This window comes from Dromiciops gliroides, chromosome 2 (genome assembly GCF_019393635.1).
Source record: "Dromiciops gliroides isolate mDroGli1 chromosome 2, mDroGli1.pri, whole genome shotgun sequence".
In the NCBI taxonomy this organism is placed as follows: Eukaryota; Metazoa; Chordata; class Mammalia; order Microbiotheria; family Microbiotheriidae; genus Dromiciops; species Dromiciops gliroides.
Genome location: NC_057862.1, coordinates 49943382 through 49958765, shown reverse-complemented (window position 1 = coordinate 49958765; position 15384 = coordinate 49943382). Strand labels below are relative to the sequence as shown.

The following is a 15384-nucleotide window of genomic DNA, read 5'->3' as shown; positions in this document are numbered from 1 at the left end:
CCAATCTGATAGGTGTCAGGTGGTACCTCAGAGTTCTTACTTGACTTTTAACTCCTTATTAAAGTGGGGCACTGTTTCCTGGCTGTACTGTCCCAAGCTTCAGAGGGTCCTAGGTGGTACGACTTAAGAAGGGGAGATTGCGGTGCAGCTAGGTGGCGCAGTGGATAGAGCACCGGCCTTGGACTCAGGAGGACCTGAGTTCAAATCCGACCTCAGACACTTAACACTTACTAGCTGTGACCCTGGGCAAGTCACTTAACCCCAATTGCCTCACTATAAAAAAAAAAAGGGGGGGGGGGCGATTGCTTCACTTGCCTGACCTGTTCCCTGGTCCATAGATAACCCCAGGCCAACTTGCTAAGTAACCAGGCAGTAAAACTTTGTGTGCTGTGATTGTTAGCTCTGATGAGCCTGCACCCCCTACCCCACCTGTGCTACCACCCCTCAAGCCTACTTCCTGCTGGGTGAAACACCCAAGTTCCCCCTCAGAACCAGCAGAGACTCCTGTAGTCTCCCCGTGGCCAACTGCTCAGCCCTCTCGCCATACCATGAGCTTAGTTCCAGACGATACTGGTGCTGCAGGTGATTCAGAGGCTATGGGGTCTCTTTCCCTGGCTCGCCCTGCTTTGGGATTGGATCTGTGTTAGCGTGACCGTGGGGTTGGGCTCCACTTCTGTCCCGGCACAGCAGCCTCCTTCTTGCGTGGCTGTTACTGATCTGAACCGAGGTGACTTGTTCTCCAGGTCAGGAGGCCTCTCTTCAAACCTCTTCCATACTTGTGTCCACTAACTCAGAAGTGTGCCTGGGCACTGGAATGCTTCTCTCTCTTCCAGACCCCTGTCCAGCTAGCTGCCTTTCTTCCTCTTCTTTGCTGTCTAAAACAATCCCTGGTTCTTCCAGGCCATCATTCTTGTTGTGTCTGTGTTTCTCTCCATCCAGGTTCTTGACCCGCTAACGAGTAGTTTCTTTAAACTCTGCCCTTGAGTCCTTTGCTGTGTTGTTCCCCTGATGTTCCCGCCCCTGCTCATTCCCAGCCTCTTCGGAGGCTATTAAGGTAGCCTAGGCTAGAACTCATGAGGGTCTAAACTCTTATGGGTGCAGAGAAGGGACCATATAGGCCCCTGTTCAGGTCCTTAGGTTATAATTGCCTTGGAGGGCTAGTGGCTGGAGAGGAGGAGAGATCGGGAATTTACTGAGCGGTGGGGAGGCTACGTGCTGTGGGAGGAGGCAGAGGAAGGAGTGTTGGAGAATGGGTGAAGAGCAGCTGCAGTTGTGTTGGACCCTGGAGTGGCTCCTGCAAGGAGAATGGGATGGGATGGGATGGGATCCATCTTCCCTCTAGTTGGTAGATCACACATCCTTGGAGTCATGTCATGCCACCTGTGGACTTTTGAGACCTAGGATAAATTATAACACACATACGCATCCAGTCTGGTATTTAAAGCCCTTTCTTGGCTGGCTCCAATAACAACGCCAAATACTTTTAAAGCATATATTATGGGGGAGGGTGTGGAGAGGAGAGGGAACAGACATGGTCAACGGGGTAGAGAGTTGCAAAACAAAATGCATGTGAAGGCCGAGGATGAAGGATTGTTTATGATTCAGGGGTTAGGGTAGAAAATGGTATTTGGGTTGAGTTTAAAGGATGTCTCATCACTTTCTGCCTTCTGGTACCTTCCAGCACCCTCCAAGTAGATTCTAAAGTCTCCCCGGGCAGGGAGCATGTTGTTTTTTTTCATTTTTGTGACCTCAGAACCTAGCACATGTTTTTTGAGTTGTTGAAATGGATGCTCATTGTTATGTTCATTATTACAGATATTAAAAATCTAACATTGTAAAGGGGTTTTTTTTCCCCTCGCAGGTTTTGTTTTTTTTTTAGTGAGGCAATTAGGGTTAAGTGACTTGCCCAGGGTCACACAGCTAGTAAGTGTTAAGTGTCTGAGGCCAGATTTGAACTCTGGTCCTCCTTACTCCAGGGTCAGTGCTCTATCCACTGCGCCACCTAGCTGCCCCTTCCTTGCAGTTTTTAAAGGGAAAAATGTTTTGAGATTCAGTGTCCAGTGTCAGCCATATTGGTTCTAAATCCAATTTTCTCCCTACTATACTAGGAAGAAAGAAGACAGTTGACAAGCAGAGAAATCTTCTAAGGCAAAACTTGTTTATTTTGTAGGTTTGCAAACTGCTGATGAAGATCATCAGAACAAGCTTTGATCAACTACCTAGAAACTTTAAGAATCCTTGAATTCTTTCTTTCTGTTCCTAGAAACTAGGAAACCAGACACTAGGAATGTCAAGTTATTTCTTTAAAATAAGCCAATTTCTGATTTCGAATTCTCTTCCAGGTGCTTTCTCTCTAGTATTATTTCTTTTCTTCCTCTACAGCATCTTTCCCACCTGATTCTTGTACCTTAAATGGCCATGGCCTAGATCACAGCCTCCCGACTGTTCTCCGTGCCTCACGTGGTTCTCCACATTTCAGTCCATCCTGCACACAACTGCCCGTCATGTTTCTAAATCACAAGTCCCCAGTTGCTTTCCTGTTGCCTTTGGGATCAAATAGAAAATGCCCAGTTTGGCTCCTCTTCACAGCCTGGCCACCTCCTGCCCTTCCATCTTCCATACATTTGAGCCTCCTTCATTTGTGGTTCACCACTGATCTGGCTGCTCTTCATGCCTCCTCACCCCAGCCTCTTGGGATCTCCCAGCTGGTCGTGCCTTCTTCTCCAAGGTCACTTTGCATCTGTTTCACACGTGCTTTATATGGACTGACAAGTGTGTTTAGCGTGTACCTGTACATGTATGTGTTGTCTGCCCCTTGAAGTCAGGGCCTGCTTCCCTTTATCTTTGTACCCCTGGTGCCTAACAGTGTACATCACACAGTAGACGCTTAATAAATGCTTGTTTGTTTGCTTTCTTGGTTGCTACTGGTAAGAACCCAGAGGAGAGCTAGACTCCAGACTCCTGGGCTTGGGTTGTTCGAAGTTCCGTCTTGTTCTGCCAGTTTGGTGGAGTGATTGGCATCTCCATGTGCTTTCTGTGTGTGCCACCTGCAGGGAGCCTTCCCAGCTCGGTTGAAGAAGGTGTTGATCGTAGGGGCGCCCGTGTGGTTCCGAGTGCCCTATTCCATCATCAGTATCCTGCTGAAGGACAAAGTCCGAGAAAGGGTAAGGAGGACTGCCTGCACCAACAAGGGAGGGTGGAGCCCCTTCAGCCGGAGACCCAAGGAAAGCAAAGGCTGTGGGGGGATGAGAAAGGCTGACTTGTCACCTGCCCCAGCTTATCACTCAGTGCTGTGCCCTTCTCGGGGCTTGAGTCAGACCTAATGAAAACTATTTAACTGAACAGAAATGATCATGGATACCGGACACTCCACTTCCTCTCTTCCTCATTTCTTTTGAGGCCTAAAGATCCTATTTTTAAGCTTCAGGACTGCACAGAGGTGGACTTGCCTTACAAGATGATCTTTGCCTGGACCTTAACCCCCTAAGGGCACCAGGATTAGTGGGCAAAGGTTTCCCTCAGACTGCTTTGAAACCCAGAGAGGGAGTCAGAGGGCTTTTTTTTTTATTTATTTTTTTAAATTTTTTTTTTTTTTAGTGAGGCAATTGGGGTTAAGTGACTTGCCCAGGGTCACACAGCTAGTAAGTGTTAAGTGTCTGAGGCCAGATTTGAACTCAGGTACTCCTGACTCCAGGGCCGGTGCTCTATCCACTGCGCCACCTAGCTGCCCCCAGAGTCAGAGGGCTTTTGAAACCTGGCCTCTTCCACTTTTATTTATTTATTTATTTTCCCCGGAGCAATGAGGGTTAAGTGACTTGCCCTGGGTCACACAACTAGTATGTGTCAAGTGTCTGAGGTCAGATTTCAACTCGGGTCCCCCTGAATCCAGGGCTGGTGCTTTATCTACTACGCCACCTAGCTGTGCCCCCTCCTCCTCCACTTTTGATGTGGTGTACTAGACATGAGACAGCAGCATTCACTTCCATTTCATAGCCCATCATACTGAGATACAGGGGAAAAAACAGGTCAAGACCCAAGTTGTATAGGTTGTTGGCCAAGCTTAGACAAGAGCCGCAGCCTCCTGCTCCTCAGGCCAGTGTTCTTTCTGCATCATCTTGCCCCTCAGAGGTGAATCTTGTTTTAAAGGCGGCTGAGGATCAGAAGTGACCCCACCACTTCCTAACTGCATATAACCTTAGAGAGCCAACTTGCCTGTAGGTGAAGATGATAGGGCCTATAACACTCAGCTTTAGAGAACTGATGGATGAAATAGAACGATGTCGATCAACGTGCTTCTTAACTTTAAGATGCCAAATACGTCAATGCAAACTGTGTGGAGCTGATAGGTGGGCGCTATTGAGGGTCCCCTAGGAAACTGGGGAGGCGTGGGGCCCTTCTCGCCTGTCCTTAAGAAGCAAAATGCTAAGGGCAGCTAGGTGGCGCAGTGGATAGAGCACTGGCCCTGGATTCAGGAGGACCTGAGTTCAAATCCAGTCTCAGACACTTAACACTAGCTGTGTGATCCAGGGCAAGTCACTTAACCCCAATTGCCTCACTAAAAAAAAAAAAAAAAAAGCAAAATGCTGCCCTTCTACACAACAGAGCCTCTCGTGTCATGCCAGATCTCCTGGCTGGAGACATCGCAGGCCCTTGGCCCAGGACCCATGAAACCCAACCCCATTTCCTTTTCTATTCTTCCCTATGTTCCCGAGTCAATTCTGTTTGTTTGCCAGCTCTTCCTTATGTGTTTTGTGCGTCTCACTGTACTCCTGCTTCTGCCCACCCAGATTCAGATCATGAGGACGAGTGAGCTGACCCAGCATTTGCCCCGGGAGTGCCTTCCTGAGAGCCTGGGAGGGTACCTCAAGTTGGACCCCACCAGCTGGAACTTCCAGTTTCTCCCTCAAGTGAATGGCCACGTGGACCCCCTGGATGAGATGATCTTACTGTCCCTTGGTCCCTCTGGGGACAGCGACTCGGTGCATGTCCCGGGCCCCCATGCCATGACCATCGTGGAGCTGCTGGAGCACTTTAGCCACCGGCAGAAGAGGGGCATTTACGAAGAGTATGAGGACATCCGCCAGGAGAACCCCGTTGGCACCTTCCATTGCTCCATGTGAGTGGGAGATGGCCGGACCCTCCCCCCTCCCCCAAACGGGCGCCTCCTCCAGGTTCTTGGTCAGGGACTCCCCCACATCCCTGCTGATAGGGAAGGATGCTACTGGCCAAGTGGGCGCGTGGCCTTTGCCAACACCAAGAGCTCTGACAACTTGTCTAGTACTTGATGGACGTTCCTTCTGCCTCCTCTATTAGTGAAGCTTTCATGTGACCCCCCACATAGATTCTTTGCAGCCTTCAATCTCTGCCCCACATGAAGGTGTCCTGGGGTTTCCTTATGAGGTAGAACCTTTCAGTCATTGGAGCCTCAGGGATGGGCAGTCGGGCTTCATTCTCACCTGGGGCCTGGGTACAGTTGTGAGAGGTACCTGCTAACATCTTTTTATTTGGTCCTTTCAACTGGTTTTCAGTTTTTGCATTTAATTATCTCATCTCACATGTGTGTTTAATTTTGTAAGCTCCCCAAAATTCCTTCTGGGAATAAGTGAGAGGATGAATTCTAAATGACCAAGAACCTGATTTCTCCTTGAGGTCTTGTTAGTAAGAAATGTTTGTTATAATCTCTGAGTCCCCTTACATTGGTTTTTGTTTGTCTCCTCTCTCTTCCAGGTCCCCAGGTAACTTGGAGAAAAACCGATACGGAGATGTGCCGTGCCTGGACCAAACCCGCGTGAAGTTGACCAAAGGGAGTAGTACGACCCAGGTAAATAACATAACATAACATAGAAAGTCTCCCCTTTGAGAAACGGTGGGGGGAAAGACCAGGTCACTCCAAAGCAAAGCACACTTGTGGAGCACTTAATTAGGAGACCTGGGTGCTAGGCTGGACTGTGTTCTTGTCTCTTTGACCTTTAGCAAGTCTTTCCTTTTCTGGACATCAGCTGCTTCATCTATCACATAACCCAGAAAAAAGTGTCTGGCCTGTTGAGGTAGACTAGCACCTCCGGTGTGAGGGTCTTCTGGGCCTTTTTCAGGGCTGCTCATCTACCTTTGGTGTCCACCTTCACCCAACTCTCACCTGTGGCTCCAAGAAGCTGTAGCGTGTTGAAGTGGCCACATCCCGGTAATGTTGGCAGACAGGCTGAACAAGGTTGAGGGTAACTGAGGGACCTCAAACCTATTGGAGAGTTAGGGGCATGTCTGCCCCAAGTAGGTGAAGACTTTGCCCAGCAGAATGGGTGGAGGAGAACAATTTGTTCCAGAGGCCACGAAAGAGGATGAAGCAGGGGCTGCGAAGGTGCTGAAGTCATCCATGGCATCCCAAGCCATTGCCAGTCATCTTGACTTTGGTTCTCCCCCTGGACCTCAGTGACTCTGGACGAGAGAGTGGAGTTGACAACTTTGTGCATCTTTGACTCGGATCCAATTCACAAATGAGGCGGTGATGTCATTGGTCCTCTTCAGAGACGGACAAACTACAAGTGGATCAAATCATAAATCTTAGATGACCCTTGCAGCTTGGCCAGCAGTGAGGGGACACAGTGGAGAGACCACTGAGCCTGGAGTCAGGAAGTCTGACTACAGACACTTACTTATTAGCCGTGTGACCTAGGGCATGTCATTTAACCTCTGCCTGCCTCAGTGTCCCCAAATGTAAAATGGAGATCATAGCAACACCCACCTCTCAGGATTGTTGTGAGGATCAAACAAGAGGATATCAGCACAGTGCCCAGAGCACAGTAAAGTACTGGATAAATGTTCTTATTAATTGACGACGCCTGGTTCTCTGAATTCTCCTTTTACCCTGCAGGAGCAATGCTTGTGACTGATGGGGTTAGCAGGGAGCTCTTTCAACAAGCATTTTTAGACAGCACCTGCTTTGGGCCAGGGCTGTGCTCTATGTCAGGAATACAAAGATGGAAATAAAATGTCCTGCCCTCAAGGAGCTTATAGTTTGCTGAGGTGAAACAAATACAAGTAGTCTGCAAAATAAAGATAGCCACATCTCTACTGGTGCCTTCCCGAAGGACTCGGTCTTTTGATTCCTGCTGCCTGTTTCCATTGGGTCTGGAACCACTTACCGTATTTTGTGTAATTATAACTTCAGATCATGTGACTTTGAATACCATTCAGGGGATTCACTGTTCCCCCTAAGCTGGATCTAGAGGTGCCCAGTCAAGATGGGAGAAGGAAGGGCAGTGAGCATTGACAATAGGAGTTAGGAAAGGCCTCATCGAATTTAAGAATAGTTTTTAAAGCATTGTGGAGTTTGCAAAGTGCTGTACGTATGTTAGGGGGAACTAGGTGGCTCAGTGGATAGAGTGCAGGGCCTGCAGTCAGGAAGACCTGAGTTAAAACCAGGCCTCAGACACTTACTAGCTATGTGACCCTGGCCAAGTCACTTAACCCCCCTATTTATCTCAGTTTATCTATAAAATGGGAACATACTGGAAAGGGAAATGGCAAACCAGTCCAGTATCTCTGCCAAGAAAACCCCATGGACACAGTCCACAGAGTTACGAAGTATTGGACTTGACCAAACAACAAGAAGTACATATGTAATCTCATTTGATCCTCACACTGACCCTGTGAGACAGGTGCTATTATTGTCCCAGTTTTATAAGCGAGGACACTAAGGCTAATAAGAGGGTATAGGAATTAGCCTGCCATCCCACAGCTGGTAACTGTCTGGGTCTCCCGGTCCAGTGCCCTTGCCCCTTCTGACACTTGGCTTCTTTGGAGGGAGCCAGAGATTCCCAGAAAGGAAGGAGAACTCTGCAGGCTTGGAGAATAGCCAGAACACCATGGTAATTACAGGAGACAGTAGGTTGGAGCCCAGTGTGGACTGATGAGCTGTAGGCCACAGCCTGACTCTGTTCATGTGACTCGTCCATGCCCATGCTTTTATTCACCAGAGGGGCTGCGTGAGCACAGGGCTCGCTTCATCCAAATTCATCCCTTCTCTCAGAAAAATGATAAGCTGACAACATTGCCTTCTCCTCCAAAGGAGGGCCACGCTGGTCCCTTGTCTGTGATTTAAAATGAGCAGCTCCTCTGGTATTAGGTGACTTGGGACAACCGGGGCTGGGAAGCCCTGTGAGCCAGCCACCTGCCTATTGTCCAGCCAGGTCAGTGGGGAGCCCGTCTGGGCTTTCTTGGGATCACTCCAAGGCTCTCTCCTGTCTCTTTGCCTTCCTATCATCCTCTAGCTGTTAACCTAAGGATTGTTTCCTAGATTTGGTCCCTCTGATTGCAAGGAATACAAGGAGAGGGTGTAGTTTAATTGTGTCTCAAGAGATCGATTGCCAGGAAATTGTCCTCTAACCCCCAAGTTTTGCTCCTAGAATTTGTCAAATCTGGCCAGTATCGGGTAGAGTATTTGGCTCACTTTTGCGTTCCATGAACACTGATTCTAGAACCTTCCTTAGTTAGAATTTCTGATTCCCAGGGGCTCTGAGATATTAAAGAACACAAGGGCACCAGATCCCACACATGGCCTGCTTAGATCAGAGGTGTAATATAAAAGTCAGGCTTGGAAAGTAGTCTCATCTCACAGTGTGAAAGCCTCTAGATCACTTCTTAAATGTCATGTGCAAAGTAGAGCTGACAGGGGCAGCTAGGTGGAGCAGTGGATAAAGCACCGGCCCTGAATTCAAGAGGACCTGAGTCCAAATCCAGCCTCAGATGCATGACACTAGCTGTGTGACCCTGGGCAAGTCCCTTAACCTTCATTGCCTTGCAAAAACAAAACAAAAGTAGAGCTGACAGCTGTGTGCCACATGATTTACTTGTGCCCCAAAGACATGTCTACTTCAAGAATAGCAGGCTGGTGCTGGTGTAATGAACATCTGCCTGCCAGGGGAGGAGAATGTGGTTGTGTGTCAGGGAGGGTAGCTGAGGCAAAGGTGATGCGTATGTCTGCCCTCTTTTATTGTACTGGCTGCAGAGTGGGAGGTTTATGGTCTCTCTTCTCCGAGGCCAGGCAGAATTTGGATGGCTCATGACTACCATGGGTCAAGGGAAGGTGTGTCCTGAGGGGAGTGGGATGAGTAGGAACCATTTGACTAGACTGGCAGCTGTTCTGACAAGGGGATGACTAACTGCTTAGGCTCTGAGTTATCATTAGCTTGATAAGGAAGGTATGGACGAGTGGGGCTGGTCATTTTGCTATCCCTGGAGGGTGGTGATACCTGTGGAGTTTAGGGTGCAGCCTAAACTCCACAGTGTGCAGCAGAAGTCATGCTTTTTCCTGGAATGGAATTACCAAAATGATGTAATGATGCTATCCTTCATCCTCTTCCTTTTTCTGCCCTATATGACTGGTGGATACTAAGTTCCTAAGCATTGTGGCCTTAGTGACCCTTCCCTTTTGGGATGAAAGGCATGAAGGGAGTTAAATCAGGAGTTATGTAGAAGTAAGGATGTTGGTGTTTTTATCTGGGTGTTAGAATCAGCTTAGAATTTTGCCTGGTGATAGGCAGATTAAGAGTCATGGATTCTTTGCTTTGTTCATTGCTTTCTTTTGGGTGGCTGAATATACTTGAAGCCCCTGCTTCAATTTCTTCCTGCTTCTCCTTTCCCTTCCTTTCCCTGGTTGTGATATTTTGGACATTTGGCATGGTTGGATGTGTCTGTTGGTGGATAGGTGTTCTTTGCCATGCATCCATTCTGTATTTATGAATATTAAAATGGAGAATTGTGCTAACCACCCACTTGAATCCGTGGCCTGCTATTCCCCTTACTCAGACCCAAATAGAACTTAGGTCCCTGGAAGAAAAGAAAAGAAGTGGATCCTGGAGATCATCAGTGTTGGATGCCTTTACGTTTGTCACCCTTTTCTCTCTTTCTCTTAACTCACTGAGTGGAGAGGATTCGGGGAAGTGACGTGGCTCCATGGAGGAGAGATGACTCCATTCCATTTGAGCTCAGACTAGATGACCTGAGGTCCAGCTCTGAGCTTCTACCTTTTTATGAATTGAGCCTACACTGTTTGTTCAGAATGTCATCTCTTCTCTTCTCCCCACCCCCATATATTTCTATGAACAGCAAGAATGAGTGAGCTTTCTTTGTCTTTTTTCCAGACAGACTACATCAATGCCAGTTTCATGGATGGCTATAAGCAGAAGAACGCTTATATCGGCACACAAGGTAAGCTGGAGTCTGTAATGTGTGCTGGCTCTTAGTCAGCTTTGGGAGATCTTTGAGATTTCTTGGACAGCCACGTGCTTTATACCATCCAAAGCAACCAACTCCAAGGAAGGAGGCAGCTGTGCCTATGACACGATGGGAGTGGGAGATGTTATGTCTTCTTGGTGCTGTTGGGAATGCTACAAGGGGGAGGCAGAAAGGACAGAGTCATGGTTTCTGTGCTTTATCCAACTAGGAAGCTACTACTTGCTAAAGCTGGCTTAGCCTGCCACCTGAACGTCTTGGGTTTGCGTTGTAAGTTGGCGGCAGCAGCAGGGTATCAGAATTAGCCAGGACAGGCTCAGTATCCTCAGTCTTGGAAGGGCAGAATTGAAGCCTGGATCCTGACCAGTTTTTCTGCCCAGCCATTGGGGTGGCTTCCTCTTGGCCTTGCTCCTGTGCACAAATTCAAAAGGAGCACAGTGACCCTGGGGAACTTGGACACCCTCTCCGTCCCCATCCAAGAATAGGACCAGCAAGTCTCTGGCAGTGACAGCTGATATCACTCATGTCTTGATATGAAATCCTACCTTCCTCTAGAGCAGGGTTTCTTTTTTCCTTTTTTTTTTTCCTAAAAAGTATTTTATTTTTCCCCCAGTTACATAGAGCAGGGGTTCTTAACTTGAGGTCTGTGAACTTGTTTTAAAAATATTCTTGATAATCATATTTGTCAGTCAGTAAACATTTATTAACTCCTGCTATATGCCAGTTACTGTACCAGACAGTCTAATGGGAGGAGACAACAGACAAAATACACTTGCTTATCTTTGTAATCCTATGTGTTTTATTTTTATTTATTTTTCTTTTTTTTTGCTGGGCAGTGAGGGTTAAGTGACTTGCTTAGGGTCACACAGCTAGTGTCAAGTGTCTGAGGCCGGATTTGAACTCAGGTCCTCCCGAATCGAGGGCTGGTGCTTTATGCACTGCACCATCTAGCTGCCCCCAATCCTATGTGTTTTAATTGTTGCATTGACAAACATTCTGAGAGAAATCCTCATTAGCAGAAATTAAGTGACCAGATTTTGGAATGGTTATTTTAATCTATAAAAGGCAAATTCAGATCATTCTTCATCCATGGTTTTCTCATGAACAACTTTGGCATTTGATTTCTCTATCTGATTAATGGCAGCGCCAAAGGAAGTGGCCAACATACCCTGTTCAGTCCAGGGAGGGGTCTATAAGCTTCTGGCCCACCAAGCCTGGCCCAAACCCTTAGAAGAAGCTCTGTGTAAAAAGCACATGACTTCTCATGCTAGACACCTAGCCTTCAAATCCTTCTGAGCCAACACATTGTAAGTTTTTTCAGTGTAGAAACCCAGTTACACTCTCCTATGTGTGCACACACACACACATGTTTGTATCTATGTGCATATATCCATATGTATATGTACACAATGTGTCCACATACCCATATATGTATACATGCATACCTATAGACGCATGTATATACATGTGTGTGTTAAGGCTAAAATTCTAGCTAGTCTGTCTAAAATATCTAATGAGTGGTCGCCAATAAATTATAAACTTTAGCAAGAGTTAGGCTTTTAAGCATTTATTAAGGAGAATAAGAATTTGGTAAAGAGAGAGAGGCCTACATTCATCTATCTATTAAAGGGAGAGCGCGTTTCTAGCTCCACTCTCCGCCAGAGTCCACAGGACTCCCCCTTCTTCCTCCCACAATCAAACGTCATTTCCTGACACCATTCGCATGTTCTGGCCCTCAGAGACCTTCACCTCATGGCAGAGCTTTCCTACAGTAAGTCTCCAGCAGGTGGCACCATTCCAATCGTTACTTGTGTACACACACATCCATACACTCTCACTGCCCAAGCATTTAATGAATGTTTGATGCTGTTGACTTCACTAGGGTGCCAGGGGAATCCATGTCATTATAGAGGCCAAGGAACCCTGCCCAGATGCTCAGTGGTATCTATGTGACCCACTGTATGTAGGCCCAAGTACCGCTCTGTCGACATGTCCCTTCAAGCATTGGGCCTGTGTTGAGAGTCCTCTGGCAGATCTGGAGGAGAAGAGTATGACTTACTCCCATGCTGCATTGGGCCCCTTGGCTTGGCACAGCGGATGGAGGGCTGCCTTTGGAGGCAGGGAGATGGGCGTTCTGGGACTGCCCCTCCTATATACAGGCTCTGTGTGACTTCTCAGGGCCTCTGGCCCCAAACTCTCTCTCCCTTTCTAAGTCCCAAACTAGAGAGCTCCTGATCCACCTTGGGAAAGGGAGTTTCTGCCCCGGGACTTCCCCCACACTGAGGAAATGAGCACAGCACCTGACATACAGGAACTTAAATGTCTATTAGATTGAGTTGAACTGACATTCAGAACCACATAGTATGGCACACTAGGCTTGGTCAGGAAGACCTGGTTTTGAACCCTGCTTCTGACTTTGCCAGCTTTGTGATGCTGAACAAATCACTTTACCCTCTCTGGGCCTCAGTTTCCTTATTTGTAAAATGAGAGGTCAGACTCAATGGCCTCTAAGCCCCTTTTAGCTCTAAATCTGTGGTTCTCCATGGACAGTTTGGTTGTTGCAAGCACTGTGACATTGGGGGAGTGATGAGAGATGAGTGAAGGAATTGCTGTACGTGTCTCTGAGGGCCCATGGATTTGTGGTGGAGCCAGTGACCAAGCTCAGGGCTTTAGTCCAGCCATGTTCAGTATCGCACATACACAGAAGGCTGGTGATTATTTGGAAGGTGTGGAACAGTGGCCTGGAAGATTCAAGAGTGAACTGTATATGGAAACAGCTAATGACTGGCTTGAGATTGTGAGGGGAGGAGCGATTCTAGGAAACATGAAAGATGGAGGGACCAGAGGCTATAATGAGGATGTAGGAGGAGCAAGGCTGTGGGAAAGACCGGATATTTGTGGTCAGGGGAATTCCAGAGTTTAGGGTCTTAGATGGGATGGTTTTGAAAGGCAGTAAATTCCCAGGTAGAACTGCCCTGATGGGTGGTATAGGTAGATGAGAGATTGAAGTCCTGGGAATGGAGAGGACAGGTTTTGGGGTCATCACCCCAGGTAGAGCCAAGAGCCCTACTAACAGGGGTGTCTGCTGTCTCCTCTGCTCCCCAGTTCCTTCCCCCTCCCCACTCTTTCTCACCAGAAGACTCTCCCTCTAGTTCTGACTTGCTCACTCTAACCCTAATGCCACCTGCCTTCCTGAGAAGACTGAGGTCTGTCCTTGCCAGTAAGAACCTCCCCAGTAACACTCCAGCAGACTTTGCTTGGGGGCTTTATGTGAAGGGAGCTTGTCCCAAGCTGTCCTGGCCATTTTGGGGCAGCTCTTACTGTTAGAAAGTGTTCTCTGGCCTCAGGCCCACCACGGCTAGTTCCCTTGGGGATCCTGGGGGACAAGAACATCCCAGTGTCTTCAGGTGAATGGGATAAACTTGAGACCCTCCCCACTTTAAGTGTCACCCCCTTTATCAGGGCCCTTCTCAAAGGGCAGCTCCCTGCCCTGAGCCCAGTCTTCCCGACCAGGATGGTGAGCTTTGCCCTCACCTGGGCACATGGCTCCTCTTGATGCAGCCTACAGCTGCTTGAGCTTTGGGGACTACTGGGCCACCTTCTCTGTGGACTCTGGTGTAGTCTGCATTTTATGAAAGACCTTTTCCTGATGAGGTGCCTCTAGACCACGTTGCCCCCATCTTGTACTTTAGAAATCACTCTTGGGGGCAGCTAGGTGGTGCAGTGGATAAAGCACTGTCCCTGGATTCAGGAGGACCTGAGTTCAAATCCGACCTCAGACACTTGGCATTTACTAGCTGTGTGACCCTGGGCAAGTCACTTAACCCTCATTGCCCTGCAAAACAAAACAAAACAAACAAACAAAAAAGAAATCACTTTTTACAACCTGAGTGTGAAACTCCACACTTTCATCCATTACATTTTCAGCTTCAATCTCCTGAGAAATTTTGTAACCTCAGAGCTTGTGACTTAGTCAGGAGAGCTTAGGTTCAAATCCTGCCCCTGACACCTACTACTACTTTGTTTTACCCTCTTGGAAACTCTTGATAACAACTGCCTCCTAGGGTTGTGAGTAACAAGTGAGATAGAAATTGTGGGCATACAGTGCTTTGCACACCATCAAGTGTATAAGTATCAAGAAGCATATAAATATAGATGAGAGTTACGATTTATCTTAGTTAAATTTGCCCCATTTATCCAATCCCATCAAGATCTCTTTGGATGCTAACTCTTCATCTGGGGTGTTAATTATTCATCCCAACAAGCAAGTGCCTTTAGTCTGCATCATTGATGAAGGATTCTGAGATCCCAAGGGCTGAGGGAGACAGACCTCCTTCCAAATCAGGCCCATGCTGTAGTGCTGGTCCTTGTGGGTGAACCCTCCAGCCTCACATCACTGTCTCTTTCACAAGAGTAGGATGGGAGGCTCTGTCACCTGATTGAGGTGAGCTGCTTTCAGCATCCCCCTATCCACCAGGCTAGTCAGCCCATCACAGAGGACAGTAAGGGTTGACTTTATAAAGTTTTATTTGCTGCCTTTTGTTTTTAATGCCACTGTAATTTTGCCTCCTGGGCTCCCCATCACTGAATCCTCCCTTATGAAGACAAAGTGGAGCTTCCTTTGGTCACTGTGGCCACAGGATGGGCCTGGGGGTGAGGGGAGAAATGATTGGGGAATTGGCTTCATCTTTTCTGGAGCCCAAGATTGGTCCTTATGGCCCATCAGTGTTGACCTGCCTTCTCATGTTTTTGTTTATGGGACGTGAGTCATCATGTAGACACTTCTGCAGGAGCTGTCCTTCGGGAAGCCACTTCCTTTTCAAAATGGAGTTTGCCAGCCACCCTCTGCAACTTTTGAAGTCTTCCCTCCCGTAATTTAGGTTTGTGTCTGACCACTTTCCCCCCATCACAGATCCTAAGATGGCGTGCTCACTTTCCTGCCTAGGTTCTTAATACCTCCACCACAGCTCCGACCGTGGTATTTCCTGTTGGTGAGAATCAAGCCCAGAACAGAATTTCTCTTTGTTGAATCTTCTGACTTTTTAAAGATAGAACTGTCACAGAGGCAAGTCAGCAAAGTTTTAGCTGCCTCTTTTTTTTTTTTTTTTTTTTTTTTTGGCAAAGAGTTTCAGCAGATGTCCAGGTAATGGAAGG

General features: G+C 47.7%; 1 protein-coding gene across 3 annotated transcripts in view; it reads left to right on the top strand.

Annotated features, from left to right (window-relative positions):
- Nucleotides 1-15384, top strand: part of PTPN9 (protein tyrosine phosphatase non-receptor type 9) — a 74213-nt gene that overhangs the window by 40469 nt on the left and 18360 nt on the right. For all 3 annotated transcript variants that reach the window (XM_043989325.1, XM_043989324.1, XM_043989326.1), the window contains exons 6-9: nt 3054-3164; nt 4788-5116; nt 5728-5821; nt 10140-10206. In XM_043989325.1, coding sequence (XP_043845260.1) covers nt 3054-3164; nt 4788-5116; nt 5728-5821; nt 10140-10206 — 601 coding nt within the window. The remainder of the gene's footprint in view (nt 1-3053; nt 3165-4787; nt 5117-5727; nt 5822-10139; nt 10207-15384) is intronic.